The 22,243-nt window shown below is 38.9% G+C and overlaps 1 protein-coding gene across 2 annotated transcripts in view; it reads right to left on the bottom strand.

Moving 5' to 3' along the window:
• The window catches only part of EPM2A (EPM2A glucan phosphatase, laforin), a 138,512-nt gene extending 116,562 nt beyond the window's left edge, over window positions 1-21,950 (bottom strand). The window contains exon 1 of one of the 2 annotated variants that reach the window (XM_030929362.1): window positions 21,133-21,950. In XM_030929362.1, coding sequence (XP_030785222.1) covers window positions 21,133-21,433 — 301 coding nt within the window. In that variant the 5' untranslated portion in view covers window positions 21,434-21,950. The remainder of the gene's footprint in view (window positions 1-21,132) is intronic. The other variant, XM_030929363.1, reaches the window with a different exon arrangement.
• Between the last annotated feature and the right edge of the window lie 293 nt (window positions 21,951-22,243).

The raw sequence follows: 22,243 nt of genomic DNA, 5'->3' as shown, positions 1-22,243 counted from the left end.
AGCCTCACCAGAGAGTTTTTCTCCACCATGACTATGTTCCTACTCATTCATTCCATCTAACAAGGGCAATTTTGTGAAAGTTTCTATGTGGAATCATTAGGCATACACCTTACTGTCCTGATTTGGCTTGGCTCTTTCTGACTTCTTTTTGTTTCCTAATCTTAACAAATCTATAAAGGGCACCAATTTTTCTTCAGTTAGTAACGTAAAAACAAAAAAGATTGCATTGATATGGTTTAATTTCTAAAACCCTCAGTTCTTAAGGGATAGACTAATAGCTGGTATCATCACTTAAAAAGTGTCTTGACTATGATGGAAGTTACATTGAGAAATAAAGTTTCTGTTTTTATTTTTATCTTTTAATTCCATTTTCCACAAATTTTTTTAAAGCCCCCTCTTGTAGCAGATGTGTTAGTACATCTTTTCCTGAGTCTGAGATTTCTTTACCTGTTACAATGAAGTAAAGCACTATATGAAACCAATGCATGCATTTCACACTAAAAGCTTCAGTGTCTTGTCCAAGTTAGGTACATTGACTGTCTATTTTGCAGTTTCCTATTGCCCATCTAAGGATTACCTGGAACAACATCACCTGAGGAGATATTTTAAAAACCTGGACTATTTCAACACAGCAATGAAAAGGCAAATAAGCCCACTGAAATTGGGCAGAGGATTTGAATACACATTTCTCCAAAGAAGATACATACACATCTGTGTGTATAGAAGATACGTATGTGTTATACACCATGGAATACTATGCAGTCATAAAAAAGATGAGTTCATGTCCTTTGTAGGGACATGGATGAAGCTGGAAACCATCATTCTCAGCAAACTATCGCAGGGACAAAAAAAACAAACATCGCATGTTCTCACTCATGGGTGGGAGTTAAACAATGAGAACACTTGGACACCAGAAGGGGAGCATCACACACTGGGGCCTGTCATGGGGTGGGGGGAGGGGGAAAGGATGGCACTGGGAGATATACCTAATGTAGATGACGAGTTGATGGGTGCAGCACAACAACATGGCACATGTAACAAACCTGCATGTTGTGCACATGTACCCTATAACTTAAAAGTATAATAAAAAAAAGAAAAAGAAAAAGAAAATAACACACACAAAAAAAAAAAAAAGAAAGAAAAAAGAAGAAGAAGATACATACGTGTGTATCTTCCATATTGACATACGGCCAATAAGTACCTGAAAAGATACTCAACATCATTAGTCATTAGGGAAATCAAAACCACAATAAGACCCCATTTCACACCTTCTACAATGGCTAAAATTAAAAACACACACAATAACAAGAATGTGGAAAAACTAAAACTCTCATACACTGCTGGTGAGCAGAAAATAGTGCAGTCACCTTGGAAAACCGTTAGGAATTTCCTCAAAAAGTTAAACATAGAGTTACCATATGATCTAGCAGTTCCATTTCTGGGTACATACCCAATACAAGTAAAAACATATGGTCACACAAAAACTTATATGCAAATGTTCACAGCACCACTATTTTAAAAGTGAAAATGGCTTTTACTTCCATCAACTGGTGAGTGAATAAAGAAAATGCGACACATCCATACAATGGAATATTACTCAGTAATAAGGGTTAATGAAGAACTGAGACATGCTACAACACGTACAAACCTCCAAAACATTAACATCAGTAAAAGGAGCCAGCTACAAAGGGCCACATCTTATATGACTCCATTTCTATGAAATATCCAGAACAGGCAAAGCCCTAGAGACAGAAAGTACATTAGCCTGAGGATAGGGGAGGGAGGAATAAAAATTGGTAATGAGTATGGAGTTTCTTTTTGGAACAGCAAAAATGTCATAAGAATAAGTGTTGATAGTTACGTAACATTTTGTGAATGTAGAGTTGTCTCTCAGTTCCCGTGAGTGATTGGTCCCAGGACTGCCAGCAGATACCAAAATGTGCAGATGCTTAAGTCCCAGATATAAAATGGCATAGTATTTGCATATCAACTACACATAACCTCCTGTATGCAGTAAGCCCTCAGTTAACATGGTAGATAGGCTCTCGGAAAATGTGACTTTAAGTGTAATGATGCATAATAAACCAATTTTACTATAGCGAAGTGATATTTAAATAAGAGTGAAGTTTCTATGGCATATTTCTGGTCATAAAAACATCACCAAACTTCTCAATAAATACCCCAAACACTTCTCATATTAAACACTGAAATAAATGTGAACTACACACATATTTAAGAAAGATGAACAAAGACAAGTGCATTAGTCCACTGTCACAATGCTGACAGACATACCTGGGACGAGCAATTTACAAAAGAAAGAGGTTTAATTGGCCTTACAGTTCCATGTGGCTGGGGAAGCCTCACAATCATGGCAGAAGGCAAGTAGGGGCAAGTCACAGCTTACATGGATAACAGCAGGCAAAGAGAAAGAGAGCTTGCGCAGGGAAACTCCACCTTCTAAAGTCATCAGATCTCACGAGACTTACTCACTATCATGAGAACAGCATGAGAAAGACCTGCCCTCATGATTCCGTTACCTCTCACTGGGTCCCTCCCATAACATGTGGGAATTCAAGATGAGATTTGGGTGGGGACACAGCCAAACCATATCAACAAGTAAGAAAATTATTTAACCAATTAGTGGTGAGTCAGTGAGTGACTGCTGTAACAGGGGTGGTGATGGGTTACATCGAGGAACAAATGTTTGCAAAGCGAAAAAGCAGCACCTCCTGCCACCACTCAGTTCCAAAACGATCACAAACAGTGAGGCTCACTGAGCACTTTGGTAGCATATTATTTGCTGTCAAGCATTTGTATGATTACCGTATACTTTACAGATTTTTGCTTGACAATAATTTGCATTCATTTCTTCATTCATTTACCAACCCAATTATTCCAGTTCAGGATCAAGGGTGGCCAGATTTCATCCCTGCAGGTGCTAGACAGGCACCAACCCTAGATAGGACACCCTTCTATGGCAAGGCACTCATACACACCTACACTCACTCTGACTGGGATCATACAGACATGCCAAAGAACCACACAGGGACAGCTTTAAGATGTGGGAGGAAAACAAAGGACATGGAGAGAACCCACACAGACACAGGTAGAACGTGCAGACTCCGCAGACAGGGGCCCTGGCAGGAAATGATCTTTTTCTCATTAACATTGTAATGAAAAAACATTCAATGAAAGATGTTATTTGAGGATATGTTGTACTTTAAATCAGGGGTCCCAACCTATGGCCAACTTCCTCCCTTAGAAACCAGGCTGCACAGCAGGAGGTAAGCGGGCGAGTGAGTGAGCAAAGCTTCATCTGTATTTACAGCTGCTCCCCATCACTCACCTTATGGACTGAACTCTGTGTCCTGTCAGACCAGCGGCACAGTAGATTCTCATAGGAGCACAAACCCTATTGTGAACTGCACTTGGGAGACATCTAGGTTGCGGGCTCCTTATGAGAAGCTAATGACTGCTGATCTGTCACTGTCTTCTCTAATCCATAGATGGGACCATCTAATTGCAGGAAAACAAGCTCAGGGCTCCCACTGATTCTACATTATGGTGAGTTGTAAAATTATTTCATTACATATTACAATGGAATAATAATAGAAATAAAGCGCACAATAAATATAATGTGCTTGAATCATCCCACAAACATCCCCACCTCCCTAGTCCATGGAGAAACTATCTTCCACAAAACTGGTCCCTGGTGCCAGAAAGGTTAGGGACCGCTGCTTTAAATCATCTCTAGGTTACTTATACTATTAAATACCTAATACAATGTCGGCACATCACTCCACTTGTGTAGAATCAACATAATACTTGGCAGACGGCAAATTCAAGTTTTCCTTTTTAGAATTTTGTAGAATTTTTTCCTGAACATTTTCAATCCAAGATTGGTTGAATCCACAGATGCAGAATCCATAGGGACAGAAGGCTGAGTGTCCTAAAAACCACTGAACTGTACACTTTAAACGGATGAATTCTATGGCATGTGAATTACATCTCAGCAAACTGTTATAAAAAATATGAATTCCCAGGATCCACCCATGAGGATTCTGCAGGTCTGTGATTTAAAAAGCTCCCAAGGTGATCCTAATGCATTCCAGGACAGGGCATCACTGGTGTGCCTAGAAAATTCACTAGAAAGTTGTCTGATGTTTTATGTTTGACAGAAAAGAAAAATATCAATAGAGACCACTGGAGGTAACCCATGCAGCAAGAGATGCGATCCCTGCTCACGTCCACCAGGCCTCAAGAAAGAAGCCCCTACCCCTGCCCCAGAGTGGCCGCCCCACAGCCTCCTGCAGCCACCATTCCCACCCTCCTCACAGCTGTGGCAGTCTTCTCACTCAGGATTCCTTCACCCCAAAATGCGTTCATGCAGCTCACCCCACACCACCACACACCCAGGGAACCCCACCACAAAAAGCTTAAACATCTTTGAAACCCTCCAACTTTGGCTCTTTCCTTGTCATTTTAATAAAATCAGCCTTTCTCCTGTCTCCCTCACATGGAGGATAAAGCCTGAGCACCCATTTCTTCTTGGATTCAGATCAGATTTTTTAAACAGTTTTGTTGTATTTATTCCCATAATTGCAATACAAAAATAAATGAGAGAATATCCTATTTTTCATTAAATACCAAGTTCAAAATACTATCCCTACTATAAAGCCTTCCCAATCCCTTTCTCCTTCCTGAATTCCCACCCAGATGAACTTCTTCCACAACACTGCATACAAGTTTCAGACTTCTGCTTTGGTCCTTACTTGACAATAAGCATTTTTTCCCCTCAACTAAAAATATCTCTTAACTTCAAGGGCTGTAAATTTTTCATCCTGTTATCCCAGTACCTATCAGAATTCCAGGTGTATAACAGCTTCCAAGTTCTTAAATGAGTAGAATAAGTGAATAAAATACTGATTCTGATTTGTTAGGGTTTTAGTTTTCCTAATTGAAGGGGCAAAATTAATAGAGATCTCTTCTCAGTGGTTAATACCAAAATAACAATTTAAACAATACTAAAACTTGAGGTTTAATAAAGTTAACACATTTTTGAATTACCAGAATACCTAGAAGAGCTTTTAGTGTTTTTTATGTTTCATTTGGATCATATCTCTCAACATTTCTCATCTCTAATTAGATTGATTCCCTAATGGATTCTAAGTACATCCCTCTGAGAGATAACAAAACTTCTTCAACCACAATCAAAAGACAACATTTTCAAGCTAAAATTTCAGAAAGACTGAAGTCTGTGCAAAAAAATCATACATAGCTCTGGAGTAAAGAACTTATTTTTAAAAAAGTATTTCTTTTATGGGATACTTCTTCATTGTAGAGAAAACATGAGACATTGCCAAAACTAGGAAACACAAACCAATGACAAAATATTGTCAATATTTTTATATAAAATAGTTTTACTTCCATTTACAAGCAATACTCACATACATTAAGTAAATTCTTCCTCATACTTATTCTGAACTAGTAAGTGTTAAAGTAATACTTTAATGTCTTTTTGTACAACACTCAGAATTATTTTTACCTCAGAAGTCCATGGATGAAATTCAGGATAGCTCAAAATTGAAGATGATAGAACTAACAGTGTGACCCCCAAATATTGTTTTCCATGTGTGGGGTTCCAGATTATTCCAGTTCTGGAATTGTGCCAAATACTGATTGTCATATTCATCAAACAGATAGACTTTTGCTGACTCCAAACAATAGAGATGGTAATATTTTGGTATTTTATGGCAAAAGGCATGAATGTAAATGTTATGCTAACTTCTTCTAAACATACACAGTTCATAAAATCTACAAATGTAATGTTGAGAGATGTTGGTAATAGATCAAACCATGATAAAATTTCTCTTTGCTCACAGAAACAGTATTGAGCCTTTTATGACTAAGATTTAAAAGACAATAATTTTATAACAACCTGACCAGGTGCAGTGGCTCACACCTGTAATCTCATTACTTTGGGTTGCCTAGACAGGTGGATCACTTGTGTTTCAGGAGTTCGAGACCAGCCTGAGCAACATGGAGAAACCCCATTTCTACTAAAAGATACAAAAATTAGCTGGCCATGGTGAAATAATGCCTGTGGTTTCAGCTACGCGGGAGGCTGACGTGGGAGGATGGCTTGAGCCTGGGAGGCGAAGGCTGCAGTGAGCCAAGATCATGCCACTGTACTCGAGTCTGGGTGACAGAGCCAGACCTTGTCAAATAAAAAAGAGTAAAAATCCAGTCTGTCACAGATGGACATTTGGGTTGATTCCAATGTGGCACATATACACCATGGAATACTATGCAGCCATAAAAAAGGATGAGTTTGCGTCCTTTGTAGGGACATGGATGCAGCTGGAAACCATCATTCTTAGCAAACTATCACAAGAACAGAAAACCAAACACCGCATGTTCTCACTCATAGGTGGGAACTGAACAATGAGATCACTTGGACTCAGGTAGGGGAACATCACACACTGGGGCCTATCATGGGGAGGGGGGAGGAGGGAGGGATTGCATTGGGGAGTTATACATGATATAAATGATGAATTGATGGGTGCTGACGAGTTGATGGGTGCAGCACACCAACATGGCATAAGTATACATATGTAACAAGCCTGCACGTTATGCACATGTACCCTAGAACTTAAAGTATAATAAAAAAAAAAAAAAAAAAAAAAAAAAAAAGAGCAAAAATCATTCCCTTAATTCTCTCAAGTTTTAGTTAGCTAAAATTCAGGATAAAATGCTACATTCATGTGGCATTACAATTTCCCATTTAAAAACATAAAGATCACGGAATTGAAACTGTTGGGCTTCTCACTCCTGTACGTACTGGCTGCACTACAGGCCTGAGCTATCTGGACTTTGCCCAGGATGCCAGCATCAGAGCAAAAAACTTAGAAGATATTCCAGATAATGAAACTCAAACTGGTGATGGGGTTGGAAAAATAAAACATTTTAATGAGCTTACTGGAACAGAAGTCCTAGGACCAACAATGGTACTAAAACTTCTCACACCTGGTGGAGGTCCAGACAGTCAATCTTGACCTGTCAGCCTTATTCTAGCTCTTTCAGAAAAAGATGTAATCTCCTAAGACAACTCTTATCTCATTGAACTATCTGTTTACTGGCTTTCTGCAAGCACAATTCATTCTCACAACTCAAACACATGAGCATTCACTCTCATTCACTCACAACTCATTCTCACATCTCAGACACATTCACTCTCACATCTCAAACACATAAGCATTATTTTTACAGAAATAAAAAATCCCCATCAGATGCCTATTATTTCTCTAGACATCATAAAATATGGTATACTGGTTTAAGCTTATACTTTATCCAAACTATTATTTTGTTTCTGGTAGGTCACCAAAGAACACTTCATAACATTGTAATTGCTTTACTACTTTTTTGGGGGGAAAAGTTCATAACTTTTGTCTCTTCTCACCTGTGAGCATGCAACAGTACTTTCTTTCATTTGCCCTAATATTAGAACCTCCATTCTGCTTCTACAGAACATGAACAAATCATCTAAAAGTAGCAAGTAATATCATTTCAGCTCTCATTAACCCTGGCAAATGATGGAAGACCAGATACGGGGGGACACAGAATGAGAAACAGTAGCAATTTTTATACCTGGATTATTTTAGTCTGGCACAATTTTATTTTGGATTTGTAGAAGACTGTGGTTTGATTCAAGAGTAAGGGAAAAGACTTTTCATTTGGATTTGAACGTATTTCTTGATAATATTCTCAAAAACTCTGAATCATTTTGGCTGAAACAACACATTAAATGAATATTCTTTTGAAAAAGAAGGATAGGGGAATTAAGAGAAATGTCAAGGAAAAGGACCAGTTGGAATAAACAGAGTCTCTACTCACCTCCCAGTTTTGTTGGCATTTTCTCTCAATTCTCTTCTCACTGATAATACAAAGATACCGCACATCCTACACAAACACAAAGAACTTCTCCCTATTAAGTTCTAGAACTCAGAGTTTGTATATGGGATATTAAAATTTACTTGCCAAATTTTCATGCCCTGCCTAGTAGAGGTGATGTGGTATGGAAGGGAATACTAAATCATAACACCTGTAATATTAAGAATAATTTGGTGAATGAAATATTAGAAAAGATTTATTCTCTTATGGGTTGAGTTGTGTCCCCCAAAATTCATATAAAAGTCTGAACTCCTAGATCCCCATAATGTGATCTTATTTGAAGATAGGGTGTTTACAGTGGTAATAAATTTAAAATGAGGTCATTAGGAGTGGCCCCTATCCAATATGATTAGTGCCTTTTTAAGAAGAAATGTGGGCACAGAGACACAAAGAGAGAAGATGGTGTTAAGATGCAGGGAGAAGATAGCCATCTATAAACCAAAGAAAGAGGCCTGGAACAGATAATTCCCTCACAGCTTTCATAAGAAACCAACTCTGATAGCACCTACATTTTGGGCCTTTAGGCTCCAGATGTGTGGAAAAATAAATTTCCGTTAAACCACCTAGCATGTGATACTTGATTATGGCTGCCTTCACAAACAAATGTGTTATTTTAAAGACATAAAATTTCATGTTGATTTGTTTAATCTTCTTAAATTATAATAGATTTAAGGATTCAAAATCTGTTATGTCAAATATGCTCTAACATAAACATTGTACCACAAAAGGTGATATGAAATGAAGGGAAATTACAGTTTGTGCAGGACAAATGAAAGAGTGGAGCAAAAAAATAGTGACAATTTGAAGGCTGAATTTATGGCCATTAAAATCTAAGAATATAAAATCTGATCCAGAGTATCACTGAGTGGGGACATGCCAATCTAATGGCACATTATAATTAGAATTAAGGATTTTCATCATGAAGGAAGAGAGTGCCAAAATAAATAATCTAATTTCACAAGAAAGATATAGTTTAGACTATATACATATACATACATACAGAACACAAAAATACACAAATATACAAAAAATTAGAAATACGTTAAATAACAAAATCAAGACTTATTTTGCAAAAAATTTAGGAATATGTTGGACAAATATCTGCCTGCAAAATTTTTAAAAATCAGTAGAGATTTCTGTTCCTGCCTACAAAAAGAACAACTAGAAAAATGGCAAACTTCATGAAATAATTGTTTTTGAATGTTGAATAAAAGGCAGTACAGGACTATAATCCCTAAGAGAAGAAAACTAACAAGATGAATGATACAAATCCATGGATTTCTGACTTCAAGGCATTTCCAAACCATGACATAGGGATGGGGAGCCTTCCTTCACATTTGGGAGAACAAAGTGAGAGCTAAATACCAGAGATGAGAAAGCTATACAGACAAAGAGGTCCATAAAACTGCATGAGAGTTTCCTAGATTCTTTGGCTGCATGTCAATTGTGGATGCAAAAGGTAAACTTTGGCAGAGTCATACAAAGAACAAATGGCAAGAAAAGAAAAATTTCTGAAAATTGTAAGCCAGACAACTTGCAGAGCTTACACAGAACTGGGAAAAATTTTAGTCTCCACCAGACAGAGTGAGGAAATCTTGGGGCACTGAGTACATGAGGCATTCAGTAAAGAACCCAGAGTTCATTGCTTAATAACGAGGCTGCACTAACCCTCCTAGAGACCTGCCCTTGTAGACCTTCAAGAGGAACCTCACATAGAACAAGTTAATCCACAAGTAACTTAACTGTCAGAAACTAATCCAAACTCTATGAAACAATGTAAATTACAACAGCGAGCATACAAACAAAAATCAATAGATACAAAAGTTAATTTATTTCCTAGATATCAGCAAAGAACTGAAATTTAATTGCTTAAGAAAAACTAAATATACTATTTAAAACAGCACACCAAAAACCCTTATGTATAAATCTAACAAAACTGGAGACATATTCTATGTTCATAAGTTGGAAAACTCAATATTGTTAAGATGTCAGTTCTTCTCAACTCGATCTATAGCTTCAACACAAAATCACAGCAAGCTATTTTGTACAAGTCAACAACTGATTCTAAAAAGTATTTGGAAAAGCAAATGACCAACAAGAGCCAACACAATTTTGAAGAACAAGAACAAAGAAGATTCATATTACACTATTTTAAAATTAGTATAAAGCTACAGTAATGAACAGAGTGTGATACTGGCTTCAAAAAAAACAAACATATAGAACTGAATGGAGAGCACAGAAATGGACATATGCAAATAAATTCAGGTGGTTTCTAACAAAGACAATTTAAAAAACAATGGACGGTATTTTCAACAAATTGTCCTGGAACAAGTGGATGTCCATATGGGGAGCAAAAAGAACCTAGCTACAGACCTTATATAAAACATAAAAACTAACAGAAAATGGCTTATAAATATATACATATGTAAAAACTTCCAAAAATAACATAGGAGAAAAACTAGATGAACTTTGATTTGGAGAAGAGTTTTTTAATTCAATACCAAAAGCATGATCATGAAAGAAAAAAAAAAAATTGTTGGATTTTATTAATAGTTTTGTTTTGCAACAGACACTGCTACAATAATAAAAAATAAGTCACACACTGAGAGAAAATATTTGCAAACCACTCATCTCTCAAAGACTTGTATCCAAAATATACACAGAATTCTTAAAAATCATGATTTAAAAAAATTTAAAAATTAAAAGAAGATATGAACAGACACCCAAAGAATATATACAGATGGCAAATAAGTATATAAAACAATGCTCAATATCATTTATTACAGAATTGCACATTTAAACAATGAGATACCACTATGCACCTATTAGAGTTGTTAAAATCCAAAACACTAACAACACCAATGCTGTTGAAAATGTGGAATAGGAACTCTCATTCTATGCCAGTGGAAATGAAAAATACTAGGCCACTCTAAAAGATGGTTTGGCAGTTTCTTACAATGCTGAATAGTCTTATCGTATGATCCAGAAAACTCATTCCTAGATATCTACCCACTGATATAAAAATTCATACCCATACAAAAATCTGCGCACCAATGTTTATTCATAATCACCCAAACCTGGACACAATCAAGATGTCTTTCAATAGGCAAATAAACAAAATGTGGAACATCCATATAATGGAATATCATTCAGCAATAAAAAGAAATTACAGCTACAGAAAAAAAACATAGATAGATATTAAATATATTGTTAAATGACAGAAGCCAGTCTGAAAAGGCTACATACTGTATGATTCTCATTACTTGACATTGTGGAAAGGCAAAACTACGGAGATGGTAAACAGATCAGTGGTTGCCAAGGGTTTGAGCAGTAGGGAGGGTTGAATAGACAAAAGACAGAGGAGTTTCTATGGAAGTGAAACTAGTCTAAATGAGACTATCATAATGAATACATGACACTGTGCATTTATCAAAATCCACAGAACTTTTTTTTTTTTATTATTATACTTCAAGTTCTAGGGTACATGTGCATAACGTGCAGGTTTGTTACATATGTATACTTGTGTCATGTTGGTGTGCTGCACCCATCAACTCGTCAGCACCCATCAATTCATCATTTATATCAGGTATAACTCCCAATGCAATCCCTCCCCTCTCCCCACTCCCCATGATAGGCCCCGGTGTGTGATGTTCCCTTCCCGAGTCCAAGTGATCTCATTGTTCAGTTCCCACCTATGAGTGAGAGCATGCAGTGTTTGGTTTTCTGTTCTTGTGATAGTTTGCTAAGAATGATGGTTTCCAGCTGCATCCATGTCCCTACAAAGGATGCAAACTCATCCTTTTTATGGCTGCATAGTATTCCATGGTGTATATGTGCCACATTTTCTTAATCCAGTCTGCCTATTTCCCATATATATAATTAATATAAACACATATTTCTTTGTTTTGCCAGCTAAGAAGGCCTACAAACAACAATATCCCAGAAGGAAGAGGCACACTCACTGCCTGATCTTGATTTCTAATACCATTCTACAATAAAATCAAACAGAGCTCCCTGGATAAATGTCCAATTTTAGCGTGGAGGAAGGAAATATAAAAGATGATCTCAGAGCACCTTGTAGTGCCAGAAAATAAGGAAGTACTCAAAAACAAAGAAACCAAAAATCACACACACAAAGACAGGGTGATGTCAAAGACACACAGAAGAGAAGCCACCAAAAGAGTTCTCAATGGCCAAACCTGAAATAAACTGAATGAGAAAATAAAGTAGTAAGATATTTAAACCAAAGTATAAAATAATATCTGTGAATTTATATATATATATAAATAATTCAATAGGTAAACAAATGAGGGAGAAGAGACAAATCCTCCATACAAATACATTCCAGATAATTAATGTAGATATTCTGCCCTCAAGCTGGCAGAACATAACTTCTCACTTTTTAAATGTGAGCACTGCACAGTGACTTCTTCTGAACGACTACAGTATGGAAATACGGGGAAAACACAACTTTTACAGCAGAGAAAACTAACAAATACAACTTCGACTACATGATCAAGGTCATCACAAACGGTAGTAAGTCATGTTAATAGTATAGATCCTTGATATGATGTAATAAGGAAGGCACTTCACTTCGATGGTCTTCCCAAAAACCCATAATCCAAGTCTAATGACAAGAAAAAACACCAGAAAAATCCCAATTGAGAAACTTTCTGCAAAATACCTGATGAACACTATTCAAAACTGTCAAGGTCATTGCAGAAATACATAAAGTCTGAGAAACTATCACAGTCATAAATAATAAATGTAATGTGGTCATATAGTTAAGGTCTTGGAAGAAAAAAAGTATGTTAAGTAAAAAATAATGAAATATGAATGAAATTTGGATCCTAGTTAAAAATCATGTATCAACATTGGTCCTTAATTCTCACAAGTGTCATACTAATATAAAATATTAACAATAGAGGAAACTGGTAAGGAGTATATGAGAACTCTCTATACTGTCTTTGCAACTTTTCTGTAAATCTAAAATTATTCTAAACAGTTTATTCTTAAAAATACATGTAATATAATTTATCATACCTTAAAATAATCCATAAATAAAGTTCAGCTATGGTTACTCAAAAAAGGCATGGAAAGAAGTAGTCAAATACTATCAATAACTGTTAGAAAAATTAGTCAATAGAAACCACACCCAAATATGACATAGATAAGGAAACGAGAAGATAAAGACTGACTATATCTTCAACATCGTCACGAATTTAAAGAAAAACATAAGCTAAATGAGAACAAAAGAAAAAGATGCAAAAGAATACTGAATGGAACTTCTAGAGACAAGAAATACAGTATCTGAAAATAAAATTTCACTGGATGGGATTACAACAGATTAGACCTAGAGGAAAGCCTCAATCTTCTTATTTACATAACAGAGAAATGAGTATCTGCCTTGCAGTGTTGTTATAAGGACAAAGGGTAATTTAATTGAAAGCACCTAAGAAGTAATTAGCCCATGGTTTAAAAAAAAAAAAAAAAAAAAAAAAAACCCTCCATCTCTTTCTCTTCTGTGCTCTATTCATCCAACCAATATTTACTGCGCAGCTACTATGTACTAACTACAATTGCAAGATATAAAAGAATGAATAAAATACACATAGTCCCTACACTCATAGAGCTCACAATCTGGTAGAAGACAGAAACTAAAAAATACACAAATAAATGTTGTACATGATATCTTTTGTTTTAACTATAGCATGCATTGTTAGCTGCCTACCTAAAATCTACTCTCCTCATTCTTGGTAATCAGTACCCTAATTTTCTTCAGGAAAGGAATATGCTGACCTAAATAAAGCACTTTCCCAGCGATACGGTTTGGATTTTTGTCCCCACCCAAATCTCATGTCTGAATAGTAATCCCCAATGTTGAAGGAGGGTTCTGGGGAGAGATGATTGAATCATGGGGGTGGACTTCCTCCTCGCTGTTCTTGTGAAAGTGCGTTCTCATGAGATCTGGTTGCTTAAAAGCGTGTAGCACTTCCCCTTCTCTCTCTTCCTCCTGCTCCAGCCATGTAGGACATGCCTCCTTCCCCTTTGCCTTCTGCGATGTTTGTAAGTTTCCCAGGGCCTCCCAAGCCATGCTTCCTGTACAGCCTGGAAAACCATGAGCCAATTAAACTTCTTTTCTTTATAAATCACTCAGTCTTAGGTCATTCTTTATAGTAATGCAAGAACTAATACAGAAAATTGGTTCTGGGAAGAGGTGCATTGCTATAAAGATACCCAAAAATGTGGAAGCAGCTTTGGAACTGGGTGTTGGGCAGAGGTGGGGACAGTCTGGAGGACTCAGAGGAAGACAGGAAGATGAAGGAAAGTTTGGAACTTCCTGGAGACTTGTTGAATGCTTGTGACCAAAATGCTGATACTGATAGGGACAGTGAAGTCCAGGCAGAGGTGGTCTCAGACGGAGATGAAGAACTTACTGGGAACTAGAGTAGCCACTCATGTTGTACACTTTAGCAGAGAGACTGGCAGCATTGTGCCGCTGCTCTAGAGATCTGTGGAAATCTGAACTTGAGAAAGATGATTTGGAGTATCTGGTGGAAGCAATTTCTAAGCAGCAAAGCATTCAGGATGTGGTCTGGCTGCTTCTAACAGCATACACTCATATTTATGAGCAAAGAGATCATCTGAAACTGGAACTTATACTTAAAAGGGAAGCAGAGCACAAAAGCTTGGAAAATTTGCAGCCTTGCCATGAGGCAGAAAAGAAAAACCCATTTTCGGGGAGGAATTCAAGCTGGCTGTAAAAATTTGCAAAAGTCAAGAGGAGCTGTATATTAATAGCTAAGACAATGTAGAAAAGGCCTGGAAGGCATTTCAGAGACCTCCATAGCAGCCCCTCTCACCACAAGCCTGGAGGCCTAGGAGGAAAAAATAGTTTCATAGGCCCAGGGCCCCACTACCCTGTACAACCTCAGGACACTGCTTCCTGAATCCCAGCTTCTCCACCTCTAGCCTTGGCTAAAATGGTCCCAGATATGTCTCACTCCACTGCTCCAGAGGATGCAAGCCATAATCCTTGGAGGCTTCCATGTGATGCTAAGCCAGCTGGTGCACAGAGGGCAAGAGTTGAGGCTTCGGAGCCTCCACCTAGATTTCAGAGGATATATGGAAACACCTAGATATCCAGGCAGAAGTCTGCTGCAGTGGCACAGCCCTCAGGGAGAATGTCTACTAAGGCAGCACAGAGGGGAAATGTTGAGTTGGAGTCCCCAAACAGAGTTCACACTGGGGCACTGCCTACTGAAGCTATGAAAAGAAGGCCACTGTCCTCTAGACACCACAATAGTAGATTCACCAACAGCTTGTACCATGGACCTGGAAAAGCCAGAGGCACTCAATACTAGCCCATGAAAGCAGCCATGGGGGCTGTACCCTGCAGAGCCACAGGGGTAGAGATGCCCATGGCCTTAAAAGTCCACCCCTCACATCAATGTTACCTGGGTGTGAGACATGAAGTCAAAGGAAATTATTTTGGAACTTTAAGATTTTACGGCTGCTCTGCTGGGTTTTGGACTTGCATGCAGCCTGTAACCCCTTTGTTTTCACTAATGTCTCCCTTTTGGAATGAGAGTATTTTGCCAATGTCTGTACCCCCATGGTATCTTGGAAGTAATTAAGTGGTTTTGATTTTACAGGCTCCTAACCAAAATGGACTTGCCTTGTCTCGGATGAGACTTTGGACTGTGAACTTCTGAGTTAATGCTGAAATAAGGTGAGACTTTGGGGGACTGTTGAGAAGAAAAGATTGTATTTTGCAATGTGAGAAGGATATGAGATTTGGGAGAGGCCAGAGGCAGAATGATATGGTTTAGATTTGTGTCCCTGCCCAAATCTCACGTCTGAATTATAATTCCAACAGGAGGAAGGGCCTGGTGGAAGGTGATTAAATCATGACAGTGGACTTCCCCCTTGTTATTCTCATGATAGTGAGCAGGTTCTCATGGGATCTAGCTGTTTAAGTGTGTAGCACTTCCCTCTTTCTCTCTTCTTCCTGCTCCAGCCATGCAGATCGTCCCAGCTTCCCCTTCATCTTCTGCCACACTTGTTAGTTTCCTGAGGCCTCCCCAGCCATGCTTCCTGTACAGCCCGCAAAACCATGAGCCAATTAAACCTCTTTTCATTATAAATTACCCAATCTCAGGTACTTCTTTATAGCAATGCAAGAACTGACTAATACACTCAGTCTCTTCTGCAGCAGAGGCAGTCAAACACAGCAGTTCTGGCCGATTCTAAACATAAAACAAAGTGGGAGTGTGGAGGCATTCTGGTAAAGTTTTTGCTTCCTAGATTATAGGCAATACCCATGGATGACTCTTCCACTCTTCCTTCTTCTCCCTTATTCCACTAAATGCACATGAGCTGAACAGAGCTGCAGCAGCCATCTTGTTGCCTTAAGGGAAAAGCCAAGAGAATATAGTGTGACACTGTATGTGACATCCAATTTAGGCATGTAATCCTCAGCTTCTTGTGAGAAAGCCTAGCTTGACACAGTCAATTATCTTGAGAAACTAAAGCCAAGCCCTGAGAAAAGCAAATCTGAGCATGAGAGAGTGAGAGGTAGAAAGCAAGTGAGGAGAGACAGGTTGTACTGCATGCTTCTTTCAGTTTGGTTAAATGAATTTTTTTTTTAAATTATTTTTAGGCTGGTTCACATTCAGTTACTATTACTTGAAATCAAAAAGTCCAATCCAGCATAGTCAATATGATTTTTAGACTGTAATAAGTTGTATAAGAAAGAATCAGAAGGTAGTTAGGGAGGCCTTTTACAAAAGCAACATGAAAGAGGAAACCTAACAAATAAACACGTGTCAGCCTGGAGAGGATTTGAAAGAATGGTTTCCCACCTGCCTCCTTCAACCCCTTCCCATCACCAACATGAAATAAGCATGTTCTAAATACAGTAATGGAAGTGTTTCCTGGAAAGGACCCGAGTGTGGGTGTAGGAGCTGGAGATTGGGTGAAACAAGTCCTGTGATGTCTACAGACCCACCCAACAGACCTACAGGAAAAGAAAAAGGCAACTCCATTCAACAATAAAATATACTAAATTATCCCGCCTCATGATAAAGTTCTTTTTACGTTGTCAACAATAACGATCTTAAGCCTATGGCTCCTCAGCCACACACCCTGAGCGGAACTTTATCCTTCAAAAAATCTGCCAAATTATACAGTACTCCATGAGTGTTCTCCCATTTAGAGGAGGTTTTCAGTAAACATGGCAACTTCAACAGAAAACCAGCACAGCTACCCCTACTGATCAGCGTATCCTTCATTCATAAAAATGAATGGATATCCTAGGACTACCAGATATTGGAGAAAAATCAATAGAATAAAAGAACCATCAAGAAAAAAACAATTGACTACAGAGTACATGTATGTTTATAGCAGCAAAATTCACAATTGCAAAGATACGGAACCAACCTAAGTGCCCAACGACTAATGAGAACACAGGAACAGAAAACCAAATGCCGCATGTTCTCACTCATAAGCAGGAGTTGAACATTGTGAACATATGGACACAAGATAGGTGAACATCACACACCAGGGCCTGTTGGTGGGTGGGGGTTGAGGGCAGGGAACTTAGAGGATGGGTCCATAGGTGCAGCAAACCACCACGGCACACGTATAATACTTACGTAACAAAACTGCATGTTCTGCACACGCATGCCATTTTTTAGAAGAATTTTTTTTAATGAACAACAAAAAAAAAAAAGAGAAAGAGAGAGAGAAAGAAATCATAGAAAACTTCCCTGAGTTGAAGGAAACAATTTCTGGAATTTAAAGAGCCAATCAAGTGTCAAGTGATAAAACAGACTGCTAACAGGAATGGGCTTAGTTTGACATTAGAATTATCAGCCACAGATGCTAGAAATTACTGAGGCAAAGTCTTCAAGGGAAAATTATTTTAAGACCAGAATACTGTACCAAATGATCAATCAAGATCGTTTGACTGAAACACAAATAAACCCAAATAAAGACCTTTTAGGAATTTAAGGGCTCAGATATTTTCTCTCTGATTTTACTATTTCTTGAAAATTATCCAAAGAAATGATTAAGGTTTTTAAGAAAGAGGAAGATATACCATTTAAAACAGTGCAACTACTATAGGAGTTCAATTGTTTTCTTTAGTCTCAGGTTTATAGCTAAAACCTGTGTGTGTGTGTGTGTGTGTGTGTGTGTGCACGCGCGCGCACACGCGCGTGCACACCAAAATAAGGAAGGGAGAGGAATGTGTAAGCTATTTTTCTTATCCTCTCATATAGGAGTAACTTCCTGCATAATAGGATTATAAGAATGAACTTTCTATATAATAGAAAGTCAACAGTCAATATTTTATATAAAACTGATATATATATCAGAAACATATATATATACACACACACACATAAATATATCAGAGAGCCATATATTAGTGAAAATTAGAACAGGAATCCTAATTCTTCGAGGAAAAAATTTTATTTTCAAGAAATAAGCAATATGCATTCATCAAGTAGTGCAATCAAGCTAGGACATTGTGAGAGCTGGTGTAACACTTCTGTTAAAAAAATTAATAACAAATTTTTAAACAAGTTGTAGAAGAACATTACAGTTCAAATACGAAGTAAAACAAATTGTAGTACTGTTTTAAGTAAAATTTGAGCATGACTTTTAGTGAAGAAAAGAGAATTTTTCCTTGCAGTTGTATAGTTTTCGTGTCACAAAATTTTATTTCCATGTTTACAAGTCTAATTGTACTACATGGTTTCCCAATAATAGCAAAAAATAATACCTAGCCCTTATTTAACATTTACCATATGTCCTCTTCTAAGTTCTTAATATATATACTATTCTACAAAATACAGTTCATTTATTAGGCAGCTTGGTCCTTTCATTGTGAGCTGAGGTGATGCGCCTCAAATCCCACACTGGTAGGTGAGACCAGGCAATCTGGCTCCAGAATCCTTGCTTTTAAACACTTGGCTACCCTGCTTCTCATAAAGCTCTCTGTTAATTTACAATGCTTAGAATCAGTCTATTTGCCTTAAACAAGAAGGCACTGTAACAATCAGAAAACAGAATATAAATTATATAAAACCTGATAATGTAAAAGTCATAATAAACCAAGCTGAGGAGAGAGGAAGAAATGTGTAATATTTTTCTTACCCTCTCTTACAGGAGTAACTTCCTAGAAAGTAAACACTCAACTTTTAATACAAAACTGAAAATGATTCCTGCTTGGATGGTGAAGAAAAATATTTATCAAAAAAAACTGAAAATAACAGTAAAAAAAAAATCAGCAGAGAAGACAGAGAATGAACTTGAGCTAAATTTCTCGTATTTCATAACAGGTGTGATGGTTAATTTTATGTGCATCCAGTAGGTGTCAATATTTATTGCCTAATTTTAATTTTTAAAATTATATATAACTTATACGGTAACTATTAGAAAAACTAAAAACAAAAGTTTGTGATACCTTAAGAAATAGCAACATAAGCAAACTACAGCATAGGGGGGACTATCAGAAAAGCTAAAGAAAAGAACTAGGGAAAGGGAAGATCTTTGTTTCACACCATTTACAGTTTTATTACAATTATCAGATATTTTATTTTAAAAAATAATTCTACAATACTATGAATAATAGTAATACCCTGTAAAGAAAGGATAAACTGAAGAGGGTATCTTTCAATTCTGTCATGGTAAAATAAAAAACCAATAAATGCTACCAGACCATAAGCCTAGTGGGGAACAAAAAGATAACAAGGATAATATATAAACATATTCCACTCTAACCTTCTTTACTGATTCTTTGTCTCTACATCATTACAGGCTAAATGGTTCATTCTTTTCATATAAACTTCTAAAGAGACATTCATTCCATTGACTTCAACTATTGAGTTACACCCACTCCAGTCTTCAACCTTGCACATTTCCCTTAAAGGGTCTGTCTCAATTCAGACATTGTTGGCGGGAGCCGACATTAGTTATCACCCTTTTAGGGCATAATTTAGCAGTCCTTAACGAAGTGTTTAAAAAAAAATGACTGCATTTTGACCCAATAATTTCACTTCTTTGAATCCACTCTGTAGAAACACTCTCGAATGTTCAAAGATACCTGTAAAAGGAATTTCAATTAAGCCACTACTGTTTATAACAGAGGAAAACTGAAAAGAACCTAAATGCAGGTTCGTAGATGCAGAATAATTTGTTGCCATTTAAAATACATCTACATGTAAAATATATATCTACACGTAGTGACAGTGAAAGATGTCCGTAACATACTGTTAGGCAATAAAAGCAAAAATTCAGAATTATTACACAATTTTTGTAAAAAAAAAAAAAAGTATATGCATATACCACATACATAAATGTGTACAAGCAGTGTGCCTAAGATTGTGTGGAGGAAACACTGTAAGTTTTTACTATGCAGATTTCTTTTTTATCATCATTATTATTCTACAACCAACATGTATTGTTTTAGTATTTTAAGAAATCAGGTCATGTCTCAATTGTCATATATCTGGGATTAAGAAAGAAAAAAAAATCCAAAAAGGGAAATATTCAATGTCTTTCCATTAGTTCATTCTCAATATCTAAGAAAAAAAAATCTAAGCAGCACGTTGCAGTCTACGAATTAGCGAAAACGCTACTTTCGTTGGTTGGATCGTTTTTCTTTTTAGCGAATTAGAGCAGGAAAATGAGGACACAAAACTCAGCTAAAGCGGAGTTGGGCAGTTGAAGCCATCAGCGGCGCGCGGCCGAGCAGCCAAGGGACCCGCGAAGGGGGGACTCGGCGGGCGAGGGGGACTCGGAGGGCGAAGAGGGCCCCGGGCGGGAGACGAAGGGCACTGGCCCGTGAAGCAGCTGCGGTTGGAAAGAAGCTGAATATTGGGTGTGCGGAAATCAGGTTAGAGGGGCAGGCGACCGAGGGGACTGGAAGGCGGCCGGGAGCGCCGTACGGGTCTAGGGAACCAGTAGGAAGCCGGAGCCGCGGCTGGCAGCGACAGCGTGGCTGGCAAAGCAGGGTCAGCCCGGGCGTCCTGCGAGTGCGCAGGGACGCGGGCAAAGAGCCCGAGACGCGCGCCGCCGGGGCCTGCCGGGCATGCCCGAGGCCTAGGCCCCAGCTGGGGGGGTGCGGGCCGGAGCTCCTGCTCTACGCCGGGAGCAGACGTCGGCTGGCAATACCTTCCCAGAAGAGCTCTCCTCCCGGCTCCCGCTTCAGGAACTTGTACCAGAACGTGTCCACGCGGCCCGGCTCCGCCCCGTCCTGCGCCGCCTTCTCGGCCTCCAGCTCCACCTCCCCGAGCCACAGGCCCGGCTCCTGCAGCGCCAGCGCCCCGGCGCCCACCGCGGTGCCTGCCAGCCTCAGGCGTATGGCCCCGCGCGGCTCCCAACGCCCCAGCTCTGGCCGCGACCCCACCACCAGCAGCTCCGGCCGGGCGCCGGCCACGGCGGGCGGCACCACCACCCCGAAGCGAAAGCGCATGGCGGGCGGCGGCGGCGCGAATCCCCGGGCCCTGAGTCCCCGCGGCCGGTAGGCCCAGCCTGAGCGTCAGGCGGCCGCGGCGATTGGGCGGCGGCGCGGGAGCCCGGGGCACCGGGGAGAACACGTGCTGTTCTGCGCGTTCTTTGGGCTGCATCACGCGGTTCCCGAGCCCAGGCCTCATCCAGGCCAGCGGGAAGGGGGTCACCGGAGCCGCCAGCCGCCTCTGTGCCCCGCAGGCTCACGGGCGGCTGATTTCCAGCTGTAGGCGCTGGGAACACGGCGAGCGGAAGAAAAGGAAGAGAAAATGGGGTTCGGGGAGTGAGGAAAACTTATAAGCCAGGCGATCGCCCAGTCCTCTCCAAAAGACTGGAAATTAACTTTATGAGGATCAAAGGAAGGGAATGGCCTCTAGACAGCCGCCTTATAATTGTGAAACGGGGGAAGATCTTGGACCTGGTCTCTGGAGCGCTCCGTATCTTAACCAAGTCACTTACTCTAACGGTTCTCAGGTTCTTTATCTGTAAAATGAGGGTATAAAATAATGATCTTTCTAGACCCTACCAGCTCTGAAGGACCTCTGATTGGTGTACAAGACCCGGAGCTGATGCAAAACATTACATGCCATTCTCTTGTCTGAAAAGCCACGTGATCACTTTCTTTTTTCAAAAACTACATTTTTAGTATGTGTAAAGTAAGTTTAGAGTAAATACTTTTAAGGTCAAAACGAAAACTAATTCTGTGACTATAAATGTACGCTTTTTTTTTTTTTTTTTTGAGACGGAGTCTCTGTCCAAATGTATGCATTTTTTA

The sequence above is a fragment of the Rhinopithecus roxellana genome, chromosome 4 (assembly GCF_007565055.1).
Source record: "Rhinopithecus roxellana isolate Shanxi Qingling chromosome 4, ASM756505v1, whole genome shotgun sequence".
Classification (NCBI taxonomy): domain Eukaryota; kingdom Metazoa; phylum Chordata; class Mammalia; order Primates; family Cercopithecidae; genus Rhinopithecus; species Rhinopithecus roxellana.
The sequence above is the reverse complement of the archived record's forward strand: the minus strand, read 5'-3'. Positions and strand labels throughout refer to the sequence as shown.